The 16171-nt window shown below is 33.0% G+C and overlaps 2 protein-coding genes across 2 annotated transcripts; both read left to right on the forward strand.

The window, feature by feature from the left end:
* The first annotated feature begins 347 nt into the window (after positions 1-347).
* On the forward strand, positions 348-6751 carry LOC108915617 (zinc finger protein 28-like). The gene is made up of 6 exons (XM_023456631.1): positions 348-528; positions 653-934; positions 991-1259; positions 4161-4600; positions 4831-4937; positions 6249-6751. Exons 1-6 carry the CDS (start codon positions 412-414, stop codon positions 6522-6524), a joined length of 1491 nt encoding a protein of 496 aa, XP_023312399.1. The 5' UTR covers positions 348-411; the 3' UTR covers positions 6525-6751.
* Positions 6752-10059: 3308 nt separating this feature from the next.
* LOC108915618 (RE1-silencing transcription factor-like) lies at positions 10060-14269 on the forward strand. The gene is made up of 4 exons (XM_018721688.1): positions 10060-10308; positions 10365-10633; positions 12955-13242; positions 14086-14269. The coding sequence occupies exons 1-4, from the start codon at positions 10093-10095 to the stop codon at positions 14267-14269; spliced, it is 957 nt and encodes a 318-aa protein (XP_018577204.1). The 5' UTR covers positions 10060-10092.
* The last annotated feature ends 1902 nt before the right edge of the window (positions 14270-16171 follow it).

Here is a 16171-nt window from a genome sequence, read left to right on the forward strand (position 1 = left end):
GCGCACAAATATGTTTGTATTAGTTATATATTACTTATAAGCGTAGCTAAAAAAAAAAAAAAAAGCTCACGCACGTCAATACCTAACCACTTTTTCGTTTTATTCTAAAAAAAAAGGTTACGCAATCAGTGACTATTTGCAGTATGCACTAACATTTTGGGGTGCAACCGTAAGCTAACAAACACTCGAGTGGTGGGAGTAAACATCTCGAGATATCTCGAGTGATCTCAATAATCGAGTCCAACTCGATTTTTCACTCGAAATCTCCCATCACTAGTTCTATTGTTCTATGCCAGTGATGCCACGCCACTGATGTCAGACCAGAAGCCAAAAAGGTTAGAAACGACTGCATTATATTTTCGTTTTTGATTTCTGTTATTTTTATACTCAAAATAAGATTGTTGAAGAGCAATGGCTGATGTTAAGGAAATTTCATGTAGGTTTTGCCTTAAAAATATAACCGATGGAAGTTTTGAAGTAGTAAACAATATTATCAGAGACATTCTAGATGTTCTTTTGCTGAAATTGGTAAGTCGGTGAAATCTAATTAGATTAGATCCTAGCAGTCTCAAACATAAAGTAGCCTTTGGTATTTAATTGTTATTTTCCATTACACTTATTTTCTTTCTGTTTAAAGTTGCATGTTTTTCAGAAATTTGATAACGAGGTTGTATGTAGCGTTTGCAGAAGAAAGTTAAATGCGGCGTTAGAATTCAAGTCGACCTGCCTGAATACCGATAACATAATTATTCCTTATGTGGACAGCGTCAAAATGTTACAGCTCGACTTAAAAGAAGTGTACATCCAGGAAAAGAAAAGCGAATTAGTGTACAGTCAGAAAATATGTCGATTGTGTATGCACCCAATAGAAAGTGAGTTTAGGTGCATACGTGAAGAGGAACTTGAAGCTATTGAGAAATTGGCTCCTGAAATGGTCTGAACAATATTACATACTTGCATATTTTGTAATTTAACAAATCTGCTTTGTAGAATATAAGTATCATCAAAGATCCCGTTGTTTGTAAGCCATGCTTCGATTCTCTGAGTACTCACAACAGTTTCCTTAAAGATTGTTCAGGGGTAGAAGAAAAAATTAAAAGTCCTCTTGATAGTTCAGCCAGAGGAAGCCAAATAGATACGTGTCCCCTTGATTTATTCATTAAGACTGAAAACCTGGACAAGGAATTCGATATTAACGAGATGGAAATATCGATCAAAGCTGAAAGTATCGACATAAAGTCGGAAGACGAGGAAATGAGGTAAGAGAAGACTGTTTTAACATTAATTTAAAAAATGGCAACCCATCGTCGTTACACCGTCGTGATTGATATGATTAAAAACGTACTGCACCATCTGGTGATAAAGTAATTGTAACAAATTATACGATTTATAAACGGTACATTGTAGAAATTTTTATACAATCATTAAAAGTTAGGTTAACAAGTTACTGAGAAAAAAATTAAGATCATTATAAAACAATCAGTATGGCTTTGAATCAAATATGGTACAAAGAATGCTGTACTAGTTTTCATTCATTCAAAATTTCTTTATCTTTGGGCAGAAATTGAAATTTTCATATTTTTTCTTATATTCATATTCATATTTCTTCATATATTTTCATATTCATAGAAATTTCATATAGTGACTTGTAAGACTAAAAAGCCTGAAATCGTCATTCAAAGGGAAGTGAATTGTTCAATTCACCCATAAACCTTATCTGAACAGATATTTCTCATGTTTTTCAGGTCGCAGGAACGTTACGTTGAGTTTGTTTGATGGTATAATATCATATATCAATTCTAACCTCAAAAATATTTGAAAATTATCGATTTTTCGTTAGTATAGCGAGCTAAACCTCAAAAGAATAGACAATTTTCATGTTTTTGGGGTCGCTGAAATATAATTAGTTTTTTTGATGGTATCAAATCATACACTGATCCTAACCACAAAAGTATTTGAAAAATCTCGATTTTTTGTTGATGAGTAAACTTTAAAAGAATAGACAATTTTCATGTTTCTATGGTCACTAAAATGTGAAATGGAGACGATTCGATATTGTAGTGTTTTTTTCCAATTAATTATTTTATTATTATTCTAACGCTGGCTCACTGAAGGATCCTATCTCCATTGTTGAAATTATCACAAATTGATCGGGAGTCACGGAATATTCAGCGACCCCAAAAACATGAAGATTGTCTATTCTTTTGGGGTTTAGCTCGCTATATTAACGACAAATCGAGATTTTTCAAATATTTTTGAGGTTAGAATCGTTACATGATATTATACCATCAAACATACTCAACGTCACGTTCCAGCGACCTGAAAAACATGAGAAATATCTGTTCAGAAAAGGTTTATGGGTGAAGTCGACAGTTCACTTCCCTCTGAATGATGATTTCAGGCTTTTTAGCCTTACAAGTCACTATATGAAATTCGCCATCTTGAATTTTTGAAAAATAACTCCATACTCATGTCCAACGAAGTCAAGGGCACCTGTTCAGATTATTTGGGTATGAATTTGTGGTTAATCTGATTACCGTGAGAAGTTTATCGGACGATTCTTTATTTTTCTCATACTTCTAGGAGCCATATTATGTCCGCCATCTTGGATTTTTCAATTCTGCCAATTAGCATCTTAAAGTACTTGGAAAAACGAATTTTTTAAGCCGGAAACCATTTTCGTAAGTGCTCTCAAGTTTTGGGCACAGGCTTGATCGATTTGACGTGGATCATCCCATATGGATTTTCCCATAATAACTTCGATTGATGAAGTTGAAGCTACCCGCCGCGCAGAACCCGCCAAACAGAGCCATACTTGCGGTGGGGCCCCAAAAAATTTTTTTCATTTTACAGCATAATTAAGTATAAAATAATCAAAATGGCAGGAAAATAGTACTTTCCCGAAATCAAACAGCACTGACATTAAATAAACAATTATAGTCGACAATTGCAAGGAAGCAACTTTATGACAAGAATCGATATAATTCTTTACACAATTATTATTGACCAGCGAAACTTGCAGGGATTGTTCTTACATCTAAGAAGCGATCTGAAGTGAGAAAGTCGCGGCACAAATGTTATAAATAAACACATTCGCGCCTTAGTTGCATAATAGCCTGCGTATAGGGGTTTCGCTACTTCAATTACGTGAAACTTTTTTTAAAATTATGATTGGCAAGCGAAACTTGTTGGAGGTCTTCTTCTTACATTTAGAAAGTCATCTACTGTAAGGACTCCCCGGCACAAAAGTTAAAAATAAACAAATCACACACCCATATTATACGCACTTACCATTATTTGATTTACGTTTTAATAAATTTATTAATAATGCCATTGCAGATTTTACTTCAATTATCCGTATCTGACTTTTTATCGATGGAGTTATTATGTGACTTTATAGATAGTATCTCGCAAATACCATTGTTGATTACTAAATTCATTATCAAAGATCTGAATCGCTTTCATCATTCAAATTAAAATTATGTTACTAGTACTATTGTTGATTCTATTATGGTCAAGGATAATGTTGTATAGAGAAACAGGATAATCGTTAGATTTTAGTATTTGCTTAAATTGATGAGTATTCTTATTGTGGTATTACTTAGTATTTGAATTTTGTTGCCTGTGACAATTCAAAAGACTACTAGAACTAATAGGTTTAAAGTACGATGGTTTTTTCGGTTGGTCGCTGCCAGCTACAGACTTACCAAAATGTCACAACTGGCTGATCTGAATCTTTTATTAATAAAAATCAAAATTCTTTGTCTTATTCCAGCTTTATACTTCGTTATTACACTATTTGGACAGCACAAAAATTGTTTCATTATAATAAAGATTAAATAATGTTTTGTGGAGTTCATAAACTTATAACTGACTGTTTTTTTTTTGAAAATGTGGAAATTACTATCCGTTTTAATAACACATAATTCAATAAAGTTAAGAGTGACAACGATAGAAATGAAAGCAAGCACTGAATTGTTTCGGTACAGGGGTACAAATGTATAATTACTTAATAATCACATCTTATTAACATCAAATGTAAATTTTCCCATTCATTAGAACCATTTTTTTGTAAAACAATATTTTGGCATATGTCACCTATAACCCCTGGAAATTGAAACTTGATTTTTAAAAATACCCTGTATGTGCAATTTTTTCAGCGACACACCACTGCAGAGCTCCGATGCCGTACCATTCGAGGTGAGTGTCTGTAAAGATGAAGAAGAGGATGGATGTAAACATGAGAATGGATCAGAAATAAAAATCAAGCAGGAGCGCAAAGTATTGTACAAATGTGATAAATGTATTTACGAAACTGGAAGTAAGATCCGTTTTACGGCACACTGTGCGAGACACGAGAACGATTGGAAAGGGTATAAATGTGAATCCTGCGAGTATAAAACTGAAAAGAAGAAATTACCTCAGAGACATTTGTTGAGGCATAAAGATCCATCTCAGGTTCAAATGTACAGGTGTAACGACTGCGATTTCGAAACTAAATACAGCCACTATATGAAACAACACCAATTGAAGCATAAAGATCCATCACAGGTTCAAATGTACAGGTGTAACGACTGCGATTTCGAAACTAAATATAAGAGTTATATCAAAGAGCACCAACTGAAGCATAAAGAGTTCACACAGGTTCAAATGTACAGGTGTAAAGACTGCGATTACGAAACTAGATACAGCATGGTTATGAAGAAACACCAACTTAAGCATAAAGATTCTTTACAGGTTCAAATGTACAGGTGTAAAAACTGCGATTATGAAACTGTATACAAGAGTTATATCAAAAAGCACCAACTGAAACATAAAGATCCTTCGCAGGTTCAAATGTACNTTTGGAAGCGTATAAATGTGAATCGTGTGAATATGAAACTGAAAATAAGAAATTACTTCAAAGGCACCTGGTGAGGCATAGAGACCCTTCGAAGGTTCAAATATACAGGTGTAATGATTGCGATTACGAAACTAAACGCAAGTATTATATCAAACTGCACCAACTGAAACACAAAGATCCTTCAAAGGTTCAAATGTACAGGTGTAATGACTGCGATTACGAAACTGTATACAAGGCTTATATCAAACAGCACCAAGTGAAACATAAAGATCCTGCACAGGTTCAAATGTACAGGTGTAATGACTGTAATTACGAAACTAGATACAGCAAGCATATGAAAGGACACCAACTGAAGCATAAAGATCCTTCACAAGTTCAGATATACAAGTGTAATGACTGCGATTACAAAAATGTATACAGGCGTCATATGAAAAAACACCAACTGAAACATAAAGATCCTTCACAGGTTCAAATGTACAGGTGTAACGACTGCGATTATGAAACTAAATACAAGGGTGATATCAAACGGCACCAACTAAAACATAAAAATCTTACACAGGTTCAAATGTACAAATGTAACGACTGCAATTTCGAAACTAAATACAAGAGTTGTATCAAAACGCACCAACTGAAACATAAAGATCCTTCGCAGGTTCAAATGTACAGGTGTAACGACTGTGATTACGAAAGTAAATACAAGAATTGTGTCAAATGGCATCAACTGAAGCATAAAGATCCTTCACAAGTTCAAATGTACAGGTGTAAAAACTGCGATTACGAAACTATATACAATTTTCATATGAAACGGCACCTACTAAAACATAAAGATCCTTCGCAGGTTCAAATGTACAGATGTAAGGACTGCACTTACGAAACTAGATACAACCAACATATGAAAAAACACCAACTGAAGCATAAAGATGCTTCACAGGTTCAAATGTACAAGTGTAACGACTGCGATTATGAATGTAAATACAAGAATTCTTTCAAATGGCACCAACTGAAGCATAAAGATCCTTCACAAGTTCAAATGTACCGGTGTAAAAACTGCGATTACGAAACTATATACAATTTTCGTATGAAATGGCACCTACTAAAACATAAAGATCCTTCGCAGGTTCAAATGTACAGATGTAAGGACTGCACTTACGAAACTAGATACAACCAACATATGAAACAACACCAACTGAAGCATAAAGATTCTTCACAGGTTCAAATGTACAGGTGTGACGACTGTGATTACGAAACTATATACAACTATCATATGAAACAACACCAACTGAAGCATAAAGATTCTTCACAGGTTCAAATGTACAAGTGCAACGACTGCAATTATGAAACTAAATATAGCAAAAATATGAAAGGACACCAACTGAAGCATAAAGATACTTCACAGGTTCAAATGTACAGGTGTAACGACTGCGATTACGAAACTAAATACAAGCATGCTCTCACAAAGCACCTAGTGAAACACAAAGATCCTTCACAGGTTCAAATGTATAAGTGTAACGACTGCAATTTCAAAACTAAATACAAGCATGCTCTCACAAATCACCAAGTGAAACATAAAGATCCTTCACAGGTTCAAACGTACAAGTGTAATGACTGCAATTATAAAACTAGATACAACTGGAATATGAAAGAACACCAACTGAAGCATAAAAATACTTCACAGGTTTAAATATACAGGTGTAACGACGGCGATTTCGAAACTAAAAATACAAACATATCAAAAGGCATCAACTGACAGATAAAGGGTTCATCACGGGTTCAAATGTACAAAAGTATGGACTGCAATTCTGAAACTCAATTAAAGGATAAATAGATAGATATATATTTGGGTGGCCCAAAATAAAACGAATATTTTTTTTGTGTCTTGTGAAAATATGTTAGTTTATCATGTTTTAAGATGGGGATCGCCTAGCCGGGTGTCTTGGCTGGCGGATTTCGATCTGCCGAGTCAATGCATCACGGACGTGGGCCGGAAATTGGATGGGTGACCTAAGGCAGGCTCAGGGACGTGGCTGTGGCAGCCTACCAAGAGACCTGGGTCTCCCAACATTTGCCGCACGCGTGTGGTCCCCGATAAATGGTAATGAGAACAGAGCAAGAAATCTCTGTAACTCAAGACCATGCTATCATACATTAACTGTACGAGACTTTGCCACCAAGCCATCCGTGTAGTAAATAAGATGGTTTGAAGAAAAGTACTCGAGTAATGAAGGAGGGTGTACAAGGGGCCTAAAAAAGGCCTAAGTGCCGGTGAAAGACAATTCCACCACCCTCCGACATACATACATACATATATCATGTTTTAAGAGCCCCCTCAAAATATCAGCTTAAAAAAATTTTATTCAAGATTTTTAAAAATTTTCAAAATCGTCATATTGAATTTTTTTATATTTTTCTCTTTATTTTATCATTTTCTAGGTTGAAAAAAATCTCGATTCTGAATATCTCTTTCAAATCGATATTTTAATTTCTGAAGGTCACTCATAATTATTTTAACTTTAAAAGTAGTGTACCTAAAATGTTTTCGAGCGACCTCTAAAAATAAATATCAACGAAATAATATTTTTTTTTATTGAATTTGATGAACAAAAGAATAGAAATAAAACACGACACAAATTTTAAAAAATTAAAAAATTATAAATATTTGATACAGTGTGGTAGTAAATTTTGCCTCGAGAAATTTTTTAAGTGTCATGATTTATTTGTATTCTGTTCATCAAATTCAATAAAAAAAAATAATTAGTTCGTTGATATTTAATTTTAGAGGTTGCTCGAAAACATTTTAGGTATACTACTTTTAAAGTTAAAATAAAATAATTATGAGTGCCCCTTAGAAATTAAAATATCGATTTGAAATTTTCAGAATCAAGTTTTTTGTCAACCTTGAAAATGATAAAGTAACGAGAAAAAAAATTAAAAAAAAAATTTAATTTTTGGAGATTTTTGAAATTTTTAAAAATCTTGAGCACTAAAAAAATTTATTTTTGAGCTGATTTTTTGAGGGGCTCTTAAAACATGATAAATTAACATATTTTCACAAGAGGCACGGAAAAATATATTCGTTTTATTTTTGGGCTACCCTAATATACAGGGTGTTTCATTTCCGGTGTGCCAAATGAACACGGATGATAAAGTAATTCTGAGCGAAAAAGTTCATATCGACATGTGTCCTAAAACGCCCCACTGTGGCGCTACGCCCCCCTAAAGGGGGCCATTAAGTCACAATTTTATTACAATATCTCGAAAATGCCTCTAAATAAATTGTCATTAAAGTTTCCCTGAATTATAAAGGTGTCGCCAGCATAGGAGACACATACCTTTGGGAGTATATAGTTAAAGATGTCATTTGTATATATAATAAAAAGGATTGGTCCCAATACTGAGCCCTGGGGTACACCGTGTGCGACGGGCATACATTCACTAAACCCGATGTATAAACAATTTGCTTGCTTCCACATAAATAGGCGTCCATATCAGGCTCAAGGCGACGCCACGTACACCGTAATACTCCAGTTCAGCAAGTAAAAGCTTGTGATTTACACTATCTAATGCTTTGTTTAAGTCATATAATTAAGAGCAGATATTAGACCATTTTCTATGTTATCTACATATTATCGAATTTACTGTAGCCATCACTGCTTGGATTGTCAATTTATTAGATTGAAATCCGATTTGATTGTTGTTTATTATTGAGGGAGTGTTTGAAAAGGAGATTAATCGATCCTTAATCGGAAACTCAAAAATTTTGCCAAAAATTGGAATAATAGATATGGGTCTATAGTTGTCTTGTTTTGAAGATATCTGGAAACTCTCCTTCGGAGAAACAGCGATTAAAAAGTATAATCAGTGGAGCAGCCATTAAATGTATACCTAGTTTCTTTAATCATTCTGCTATTTAGGTGAGGTTCATTCATAAAATATGGCACAGGGACAGCTTGTCAGATACATATAATTATTACATAGCGAACACTCGTATTTTCATTATTTATTATTTCATTACGATAATTACTTGTTTACAACACTTCCTTATTGTCGACGTTAACAATAAATAAAAATTAAAATAAGATGTTTAATCACAATTCTGAGTATTTTTTGTTTAGTTCTAAAACAGGTGAAAACTTGAAAAGATGTTGGAAATGAAAAAAATAAAGTGAATTTTTTAACAGATATTTTTATTTCATTAAAATTTACAAAATACAAACAAATTTTTATCTATTCTTTAGGTGGTTTGTAAACATTCTATCTTCAAAATGTTGTGCACATATCTTATAATTATCATTGATAAAGTTGTATTGTGGTCTTATTCACCAAATCTTCACGATTACAAGCTCTTAACCAGTACTTTGCTCTAAAAAATACCGTAAATATTTTAGTCATTGTTTCCATTCAACTTATTTATTTAAATATAGTGAAACGCAGGATCATTACAACTTTGTAATAACATCTACGAGTGTACTAGTTTCAACACTTTTGGAAACCTAAATAAAATGATGTCTTTTGTTGTCGTTTTACTGAAACACCCATGAACAACACACTGTTCCACATCACATACAAATAGAAAAAAGTATTTATGCACGAATACAAAAAATATAATAACTACCGACACGCATCAACCAAAATATTTTGAGGTTGACGGAAATATTTACAAAATAATGGCGATTTTCGCACATGCGCACTCGAAAAAATAATAATTGGCGGGATGCGGAAGCGTTTTGGCGTTTACAATTCTGTGGAGCAGTGGTTTTGATCCATCTACCATCTCTATTCCTAACCACACTACTGCTCTATGGTTCTATGATGATAGACTAGAAGCCGATCGAAAAGGTTGGGTTAGAGTTAGAAGTAACGGCTCATATTTTTGTTTATTGTCACTGTGTCCTTTTTATTCTCAAAATAAGGTTGTCGAAAAGCAATGACTGATGTTAAGGAAACTTCGTGTAGGCTTTGCCTGAAAAATATAACCGATGAAAGCTTTGAAGTGACAAACAAAAATATCAGAGACATTCTAGATGTGATTTTGCTGAAATTGGTAAGTTAGTGAAATACAATTATTAGATTACGTCGTAACAGCCTCAATTGTAAAACAACTTTTAGTATTTAATTGGTATTTTCCGCCAGTTATTTTTTTCTGGTTAAAGTTGCATATTTTTCAGAAATTTGATAACAAGAGCAAAGAGGTTATATGTAACGTTTGCAGAATAAAGTTAAATTCGGCTTCAGAATTTAAGTCAACATGTATGAATACCGATAAAACAATTATTCCTTATGTGGATAGCGAGAAAATGTTACAGCTCGACCTAAGAGAAGTGTACATGCAGGAAAAGAAAAGCGAGTTAGTTGATATTTCAGATAGTCAGAAAATATGTCGATTGTGTATGCAGCCAGTAGTAAGTGAGTCTAAGTGCATAGGTGAAGCGGAACTTGATGCTATTCAGAAATTGACTCCTGAAATGGTATAAGCCGTTTTAAATAATTGTATATTTTGTAATTTAACAAAATTGCTTTGTAGAATATAAATATCATCAAAGATCCCGTTGTTTGTAAGCCGTGTTTCGATTCCCTGTGTACTCACAACAGTTTCCTAAAAGATTGCTTAGAGGTAGAGGAAAAAACTAAAAGTACTTTTGATTCTTCAGTCACAGAAAGTCAAATAGATACGTCGTCACTTAATTTATTCGTTAAGACTGAAAATCTGGACAAGAAATTCGATATTAACGGGATGGAAATGTCGATCAAAGCTGAAAGTATCGACATAAAATCGGAAGATGAGGAAATGAGGTAAGAGGAGACTATTTTAACATTAATTTAACCAATCATCAAGAGTTAAGTTGAGAAATTATTAGGAAAAAATGTAAGATCATTAACAAACAATCAGTATGGCTTTAAATCAGATATGGATACAAATATACCATAGCCGTTGGATCTCTACGTTCTCGTCATCAAGCATAATGGTATGAACTAATAAGATTTCAAACGAGTTCAAATCAGTGGTCGTGTTCACGAATTACTGTTCATTTAAGAAATAGGTTTCACATTTGTACAAAGAAAACATGTTTTGTGATTTTTTGCATCATAACAGTTTAAAATCCACCAAAACCAAACAAACTTAAGCACGATTTACTGAAATTATAATAGTTGTATTCCCCTTTTCAAAGTGGTTGATTGGACGTTTATATCATTCTCTTGCTTCGCATGCTACATTCATTAAGGATTTGGAAAATTTATATGAGTATGTTCTACAGTGGGATAATAGTTTACTTGTTGGTGATTTTAATTTAGGCTTATTAGATAATAGTTTTTATATCAATAAGATTGTTAATCTTTTTAGTACATATGGTATATCGCAATTAGTCACTGAAACTACACGTGTTACTAATACTAGTTCTTTGGTTAATTATGTACTCGCTAAAGAAAGTCAAAGCAACAGTTCATTATTACCCTAAAATTACCATGACCATTTCATAATTTCTATAGATATTTACCATACTGTGATTGAAAAACTTAATGAAACTATATAAATCATTCAGAAATTTTGATGAAGATCATTTAACTAATATTCAAACCCAATTACAAATGTATCGGTGTTCTTTAAACTGTGTTGACAAATCATTTGTATGATGAGATTCTTATAAATATACAGAAATTGTTGAGAGGGTGTCACCAATACAATATTATAAATGTAAGTATAATTTACCATGGTTTGATAATGAACTTATGAATGAAACAAAGAAGTGCGATTCTGCATATAAAGATTTTAAAAAATCTAGTGAGGCAAATAAAGACTTTCTCCGGAATAATTACAAGAAGTTTAGAAATAATGTGGTTAATTTGTTAATAGTAAAGAAAAAGGTACTATTTTGAAAAAATTGACAGACATATCAGTAATCCTAAACTTATGTGGATGACTATTAAAGAATTAGTCAATAGTAATAAAAAGGTTAAGATCGATTGTGTACAATTTAAGTTTGGAGACCATACTATTACTTGTAATAATGAAGTTAGTTTAGCTAAAAACTTCAATTTATAATAAATAGTATTGAAGATGTAGTTTTAAGAATTGTTATCTGATTTAAACATTCTTGTTAAAGGTTTAGAAAACATATTGTGCATTCCTTAGGTCATGTAATTTTAAATTTTATTAATGTATCCCTAGAATATGGGAAATTTTCTAAGATACTAAAAACAAGTAGTATTATTCCAATATCAAAAGTTCCTAACACAATAAAAGCATGTGAATTTAGACCAATAAATACTTTACCATATCTTGAAAAAGTTTTAGAATTAGCAGTTTACAATCCGCTATTAGAGTACTTTCAAATGAATCATATTTTATTTAGTAACCAATCAGGTTTTCGTAAAAAATAGTCATGTGAAACGGCTTTGCAACTTTCATTAACGGAATTTAAATGTAACATTGATAATAATAAATTTACGGTAGCTGTATTTCTCGATTTAAAGAGATCATTTGAGACCATTGACAGGAATTTCCTACTTAAAAAGTTGCAAAATTGCATTTTTGAGCAGTAGTAGTAGAGTTCTGTAGTATTATACTTCTACTTTTAAAATCCGGCTGAAAAATTAAAATCGGACCACCACCAACGCATCCAGAAATTTTGCAAAATAAAGCACCGAAAAATGTAGATTGCAATTGTGCCAAAACTAATGGTCCGACAGCACCTGCTTCGTGCACACTTAAAGTACATCTTTCACTACTTTCGTGCACAGTGTCAAACGATTTTCATCAAATATCTAAATTTTAAGCGCACAACAAACGACAATAGGTATATCTCTTTGTCAGTCATCAGATACAATTAATAACGCCTGTCAGAACTAGTGTCAGTCATACAACACATGAAGGCGACAGCTTGTCTTTTTCTATCATCGGTTAATTCAAGTTGATGAATAATTGAACTTTTGTCTTTTATTATATTGATGTTTGTTGATGACGTAAACGTAAAGATCCAACAGCTCAACTATACAACTGTACGTTTACTAGAGTAATTTTTTGTAAAACGTAACATTTTGGCATGTGTCACCTAAAACTCCTAAAAATTAAAACTTGATTTTTATAAATACCCTTTATGTGCTATTTTTTTCAGCGACACGCCACTGCAGAGCTCGGATATCGTACCATTCGAGCAGAGTATCTATAAAGGTGAAGAAGAGGAGGGATGTAAACATGACAATGGATCAGAAATGAAAACCAAGCAGGAGCACAAAGTATTGTACAAAGATAATAAATGCATTTACAAAAGTGGAAGTGAGACCCATTTTACAACGAACGATTCGGAAGTGTATAAATGTGAATCGTGTGAGTATAAAACTGAAAATAAGAAATCACTTCAGAGGCACCTGTCGAGGCATAAAGACACTTTGAAGGTTCAAATGTACAAGTGTAACGACTGTGATTATGAAACTAAATATAGCAAACATATGAAAGTACACCAACTGAAACATAAAGATCCTTCACAGGTTCAAATGTATAAGTGTAACGACTGCGATTACGAATCTAAATACAAGTATGCTGTCACAAAGCACCAACTGAAACATAAAGATCCTTCACAGGTTCAAATGTACCAGTGTAACTACTGCGAATACAAAACTGTATACAAGAGTCATATCAAACCTCACCAACTGAAACATAAAGATCCATCACAGGTTCAAATGTACAGGTGTAACGACTGCGATTACGAAACTAAATACAGCAAACATATGAAAGCGCACCAACTGAAGCATAAAGATCCTTCGCAGGTTCAAATGTACAGGTGTAACGTCTGCGATTACGAAACTATATACAGCAAACATATGAAAGGACACCAACTGAAGCATAAAGATCCTTCACAGGTTCAAATGTACAAATGTAAAGACTGCGATTACGAAACTAAATACAAATATGCTGTCAAAAAGCACCAAGTGAAACATAAAGATACTTCGCTCATTCAAATGTATAGGTGTAGCGACTGCGATTATGAAAGTAGATACAAGAGTAATCTCAAAGGGCACCAAGTGAAACATAAAGATCCTTCACAGGTTCAAATGTACAAATGTAAAGACTGCGATTACGAAACTAGATACAGCAGGAACATGAAAGGACACCAACTGAAGCATGAAGGTCCTTCACAGGTTCAAATGTACAGGTGTAACGACTGCGATTACGAAACTAAATACAAGAGTTATATCAAAAAGCACCAACTAAAACATAAAAATCCTTCACAGGTTTAAATGTACAGGTTTAACGACTGCAATTACGAAACCATATACAAGAGGAATATGGAAATGCACCAGCTGAAACATAAACGGCTCTCGCAGGTCCAAATATGCAAGTATGACAACTGCAGTTTCGAAACTAAATACAGGTTTCATATGAAACGGCACCAACTGAAACATAAAGATCCTTTGCAGGTTCAAATATAACGACTGCGATTAAGAAACTAGATACAGGAATTATATCAAAAAACATCAACTGAAACATAAAGTTACTTCACAGGTTCAAATATACAGCTGTAACGACCACAATTACAAAATTATACAATAATGTTATCAAACTGCACCGACTGAAACATCAAAATTCTTTGCCAGTGCAAACATACAAGTGTAACGACATGTTGAAGCATAAAGAGTCTTCATAAATGCTAATGTATCGGTGTACTTTGCTCCAGCAAAAGGAATCTTTGAGGAGACCTCAATTGATTCACAAAAAAAGGTTTGCAGGTGTGAAATATTACCTTTCATTCGTTGTGCAAAATGTTGGCAGAAATGGTGGCATTTAAGAGCTACAAGTGTGGATAGGGGGCCAATCGTAAATATGAAGTAAAATGTAACGCCTGCCTTGAGACACATCGGTTGAAACACTAAAACCTGACCGAAATGGAGGCCGACAAGTGATTTTGGACTTTTTTGTCCAAACTTTCCTGTTTCTCACAATGTGACTGTCTGCTAAACGTGTACGTTAATTTTAAACCGATATTGTCAACTGTGTAAAGACTGTAAAGCTTGTAATTAATAGAAAGGTCTACTGTAAAATAATAACACATGATTTTTATAATAGAAAACTGTTGAGAACTGCTGTCTTCACTATTGTCCCAATTTTAATCTCTAAGATCTCGGAAAACTTTAATAAAACACACTTGCGGTTTATTTTTTACTTGCCTTTATTCAAAAATATGTTGTTTTATTTAAGTGAAAGTCGTGTTTATAAACGTTTTATATTATATTTATGTATTGTCGTATTTATGACATGTAGATGCGAGGATAAGTAAAAAGTATTTATTTCCTTATTTATTAATATTAGTATTAATATTCACAAATTATTTCTTGAACAATTGTAGTTTGTCCTTATCTATTTGAATAAAATGATAATTAGTACAGCCTATGCTATTTATTTTATATTTAAAAAACATTTCATGTACAAAAAATATTGTTTTATAAAGTATAAAGTTTTAATAACGTTTAATTTAAATTGTCTTCAAAAATAAATATTTTCATATTTTTAACAATTTTAGTGGGTTGGATGCCGGACATATATAGAATACCAACCGGTTCCCGGTTCTAATTTGATGATCGTGATCACTTCAACCACAATATCTTCAGCCCAATCGCCGAGTACACTTCATATTGATATATATTCCCGGCATACAACCGACAATAATTGTGAACGCGCCCCAGCTTTTGATGTTTGGCAACATTGACACAATAATAAAAATTTTAAATGGTAAAATAAAATCAAACCAACACGCCACAGATGGCCGTTGATTAAATTTTATAAAAAAAACTGTCTTGATTTTGATATTTTAAAGTTGTAAGTAATCGACAAAGGCTGGTTGGTAACCCTGGCTACGCCGCCACAAGAAGGTTAGGTTAGAAGTGTCCAAGACCAAGATTCCAAGAATTGTAAACAATTCTTGAGAAGTGATAGGTTTATATGTTCTTTTTATACTCAAATGAAGATTGTTATAGAGCAATGAGTAATGTTAAGGAAACGTTGTGTAGGCTTTGCCTTAAAAATATAACCGATAAAAGTTTTGAAGTGGTAGACAACATTATCAGAGGCATGCTAGATGTTCTTTTGCTGAAATTGGTAAGTCGGTGAAATATAATTAGATTACGCCTTAACAGTCTCAAGTGTCAAACACTTTTTAGTATTTACTTGTATTTTCTGCTACACTTATTTCCTTTCTGTTTAAAGTTGTATATTTTTCAGAAATTTGATAAGGAGAGCAAAGAGGTTATATGTAACGTTTGCAGAAGAAAGTTAAATGCAGCATTCGAATTTAAGTCAACTTGTCTAAATAGTGATAAAACAATTATTCTTTATGT

Source organism: Anoplophora glabripennis, unplaced genomic scaffold (genome assembly GCF_000390285.2).
Source record: "Anoplophora glabripennis isolate ALB-LARVAE unplaced genomic scaffold, Agla_2.0 scaffold1470, whole genome shotgun sequence".
NCBI lineage: Eukaryota > Metazoa > Arthropoda > Insecta > Coleoptera > Cerambycidae > Anoplophora > Anoplophora glabripennis.

Bases quoted from the DNA above. Each gene is read 5' to 3' on its own strand.
- LOC108915618 (XM_018721688.1), top strand. From the start codon at position 10,093: ATGAATACCGATAAAACAATTATTCCTTATGTGGATAGCGAGAAAATG. The intron at 10,634-12,954 runs GTAAGAGGAGAC...TATTTTTTTCAG, and splicing joins TCGGAAGATGAGGAAATGAG to CGACACGCCACTGCAGAGCT. The intron at 13,243-14,085 runs GTACAAGTGTAA...TTAAATGTACAG, and splicing joins GACACTTTGAAGGTTCAAAT to GTTTAACGACTGCAATTACG.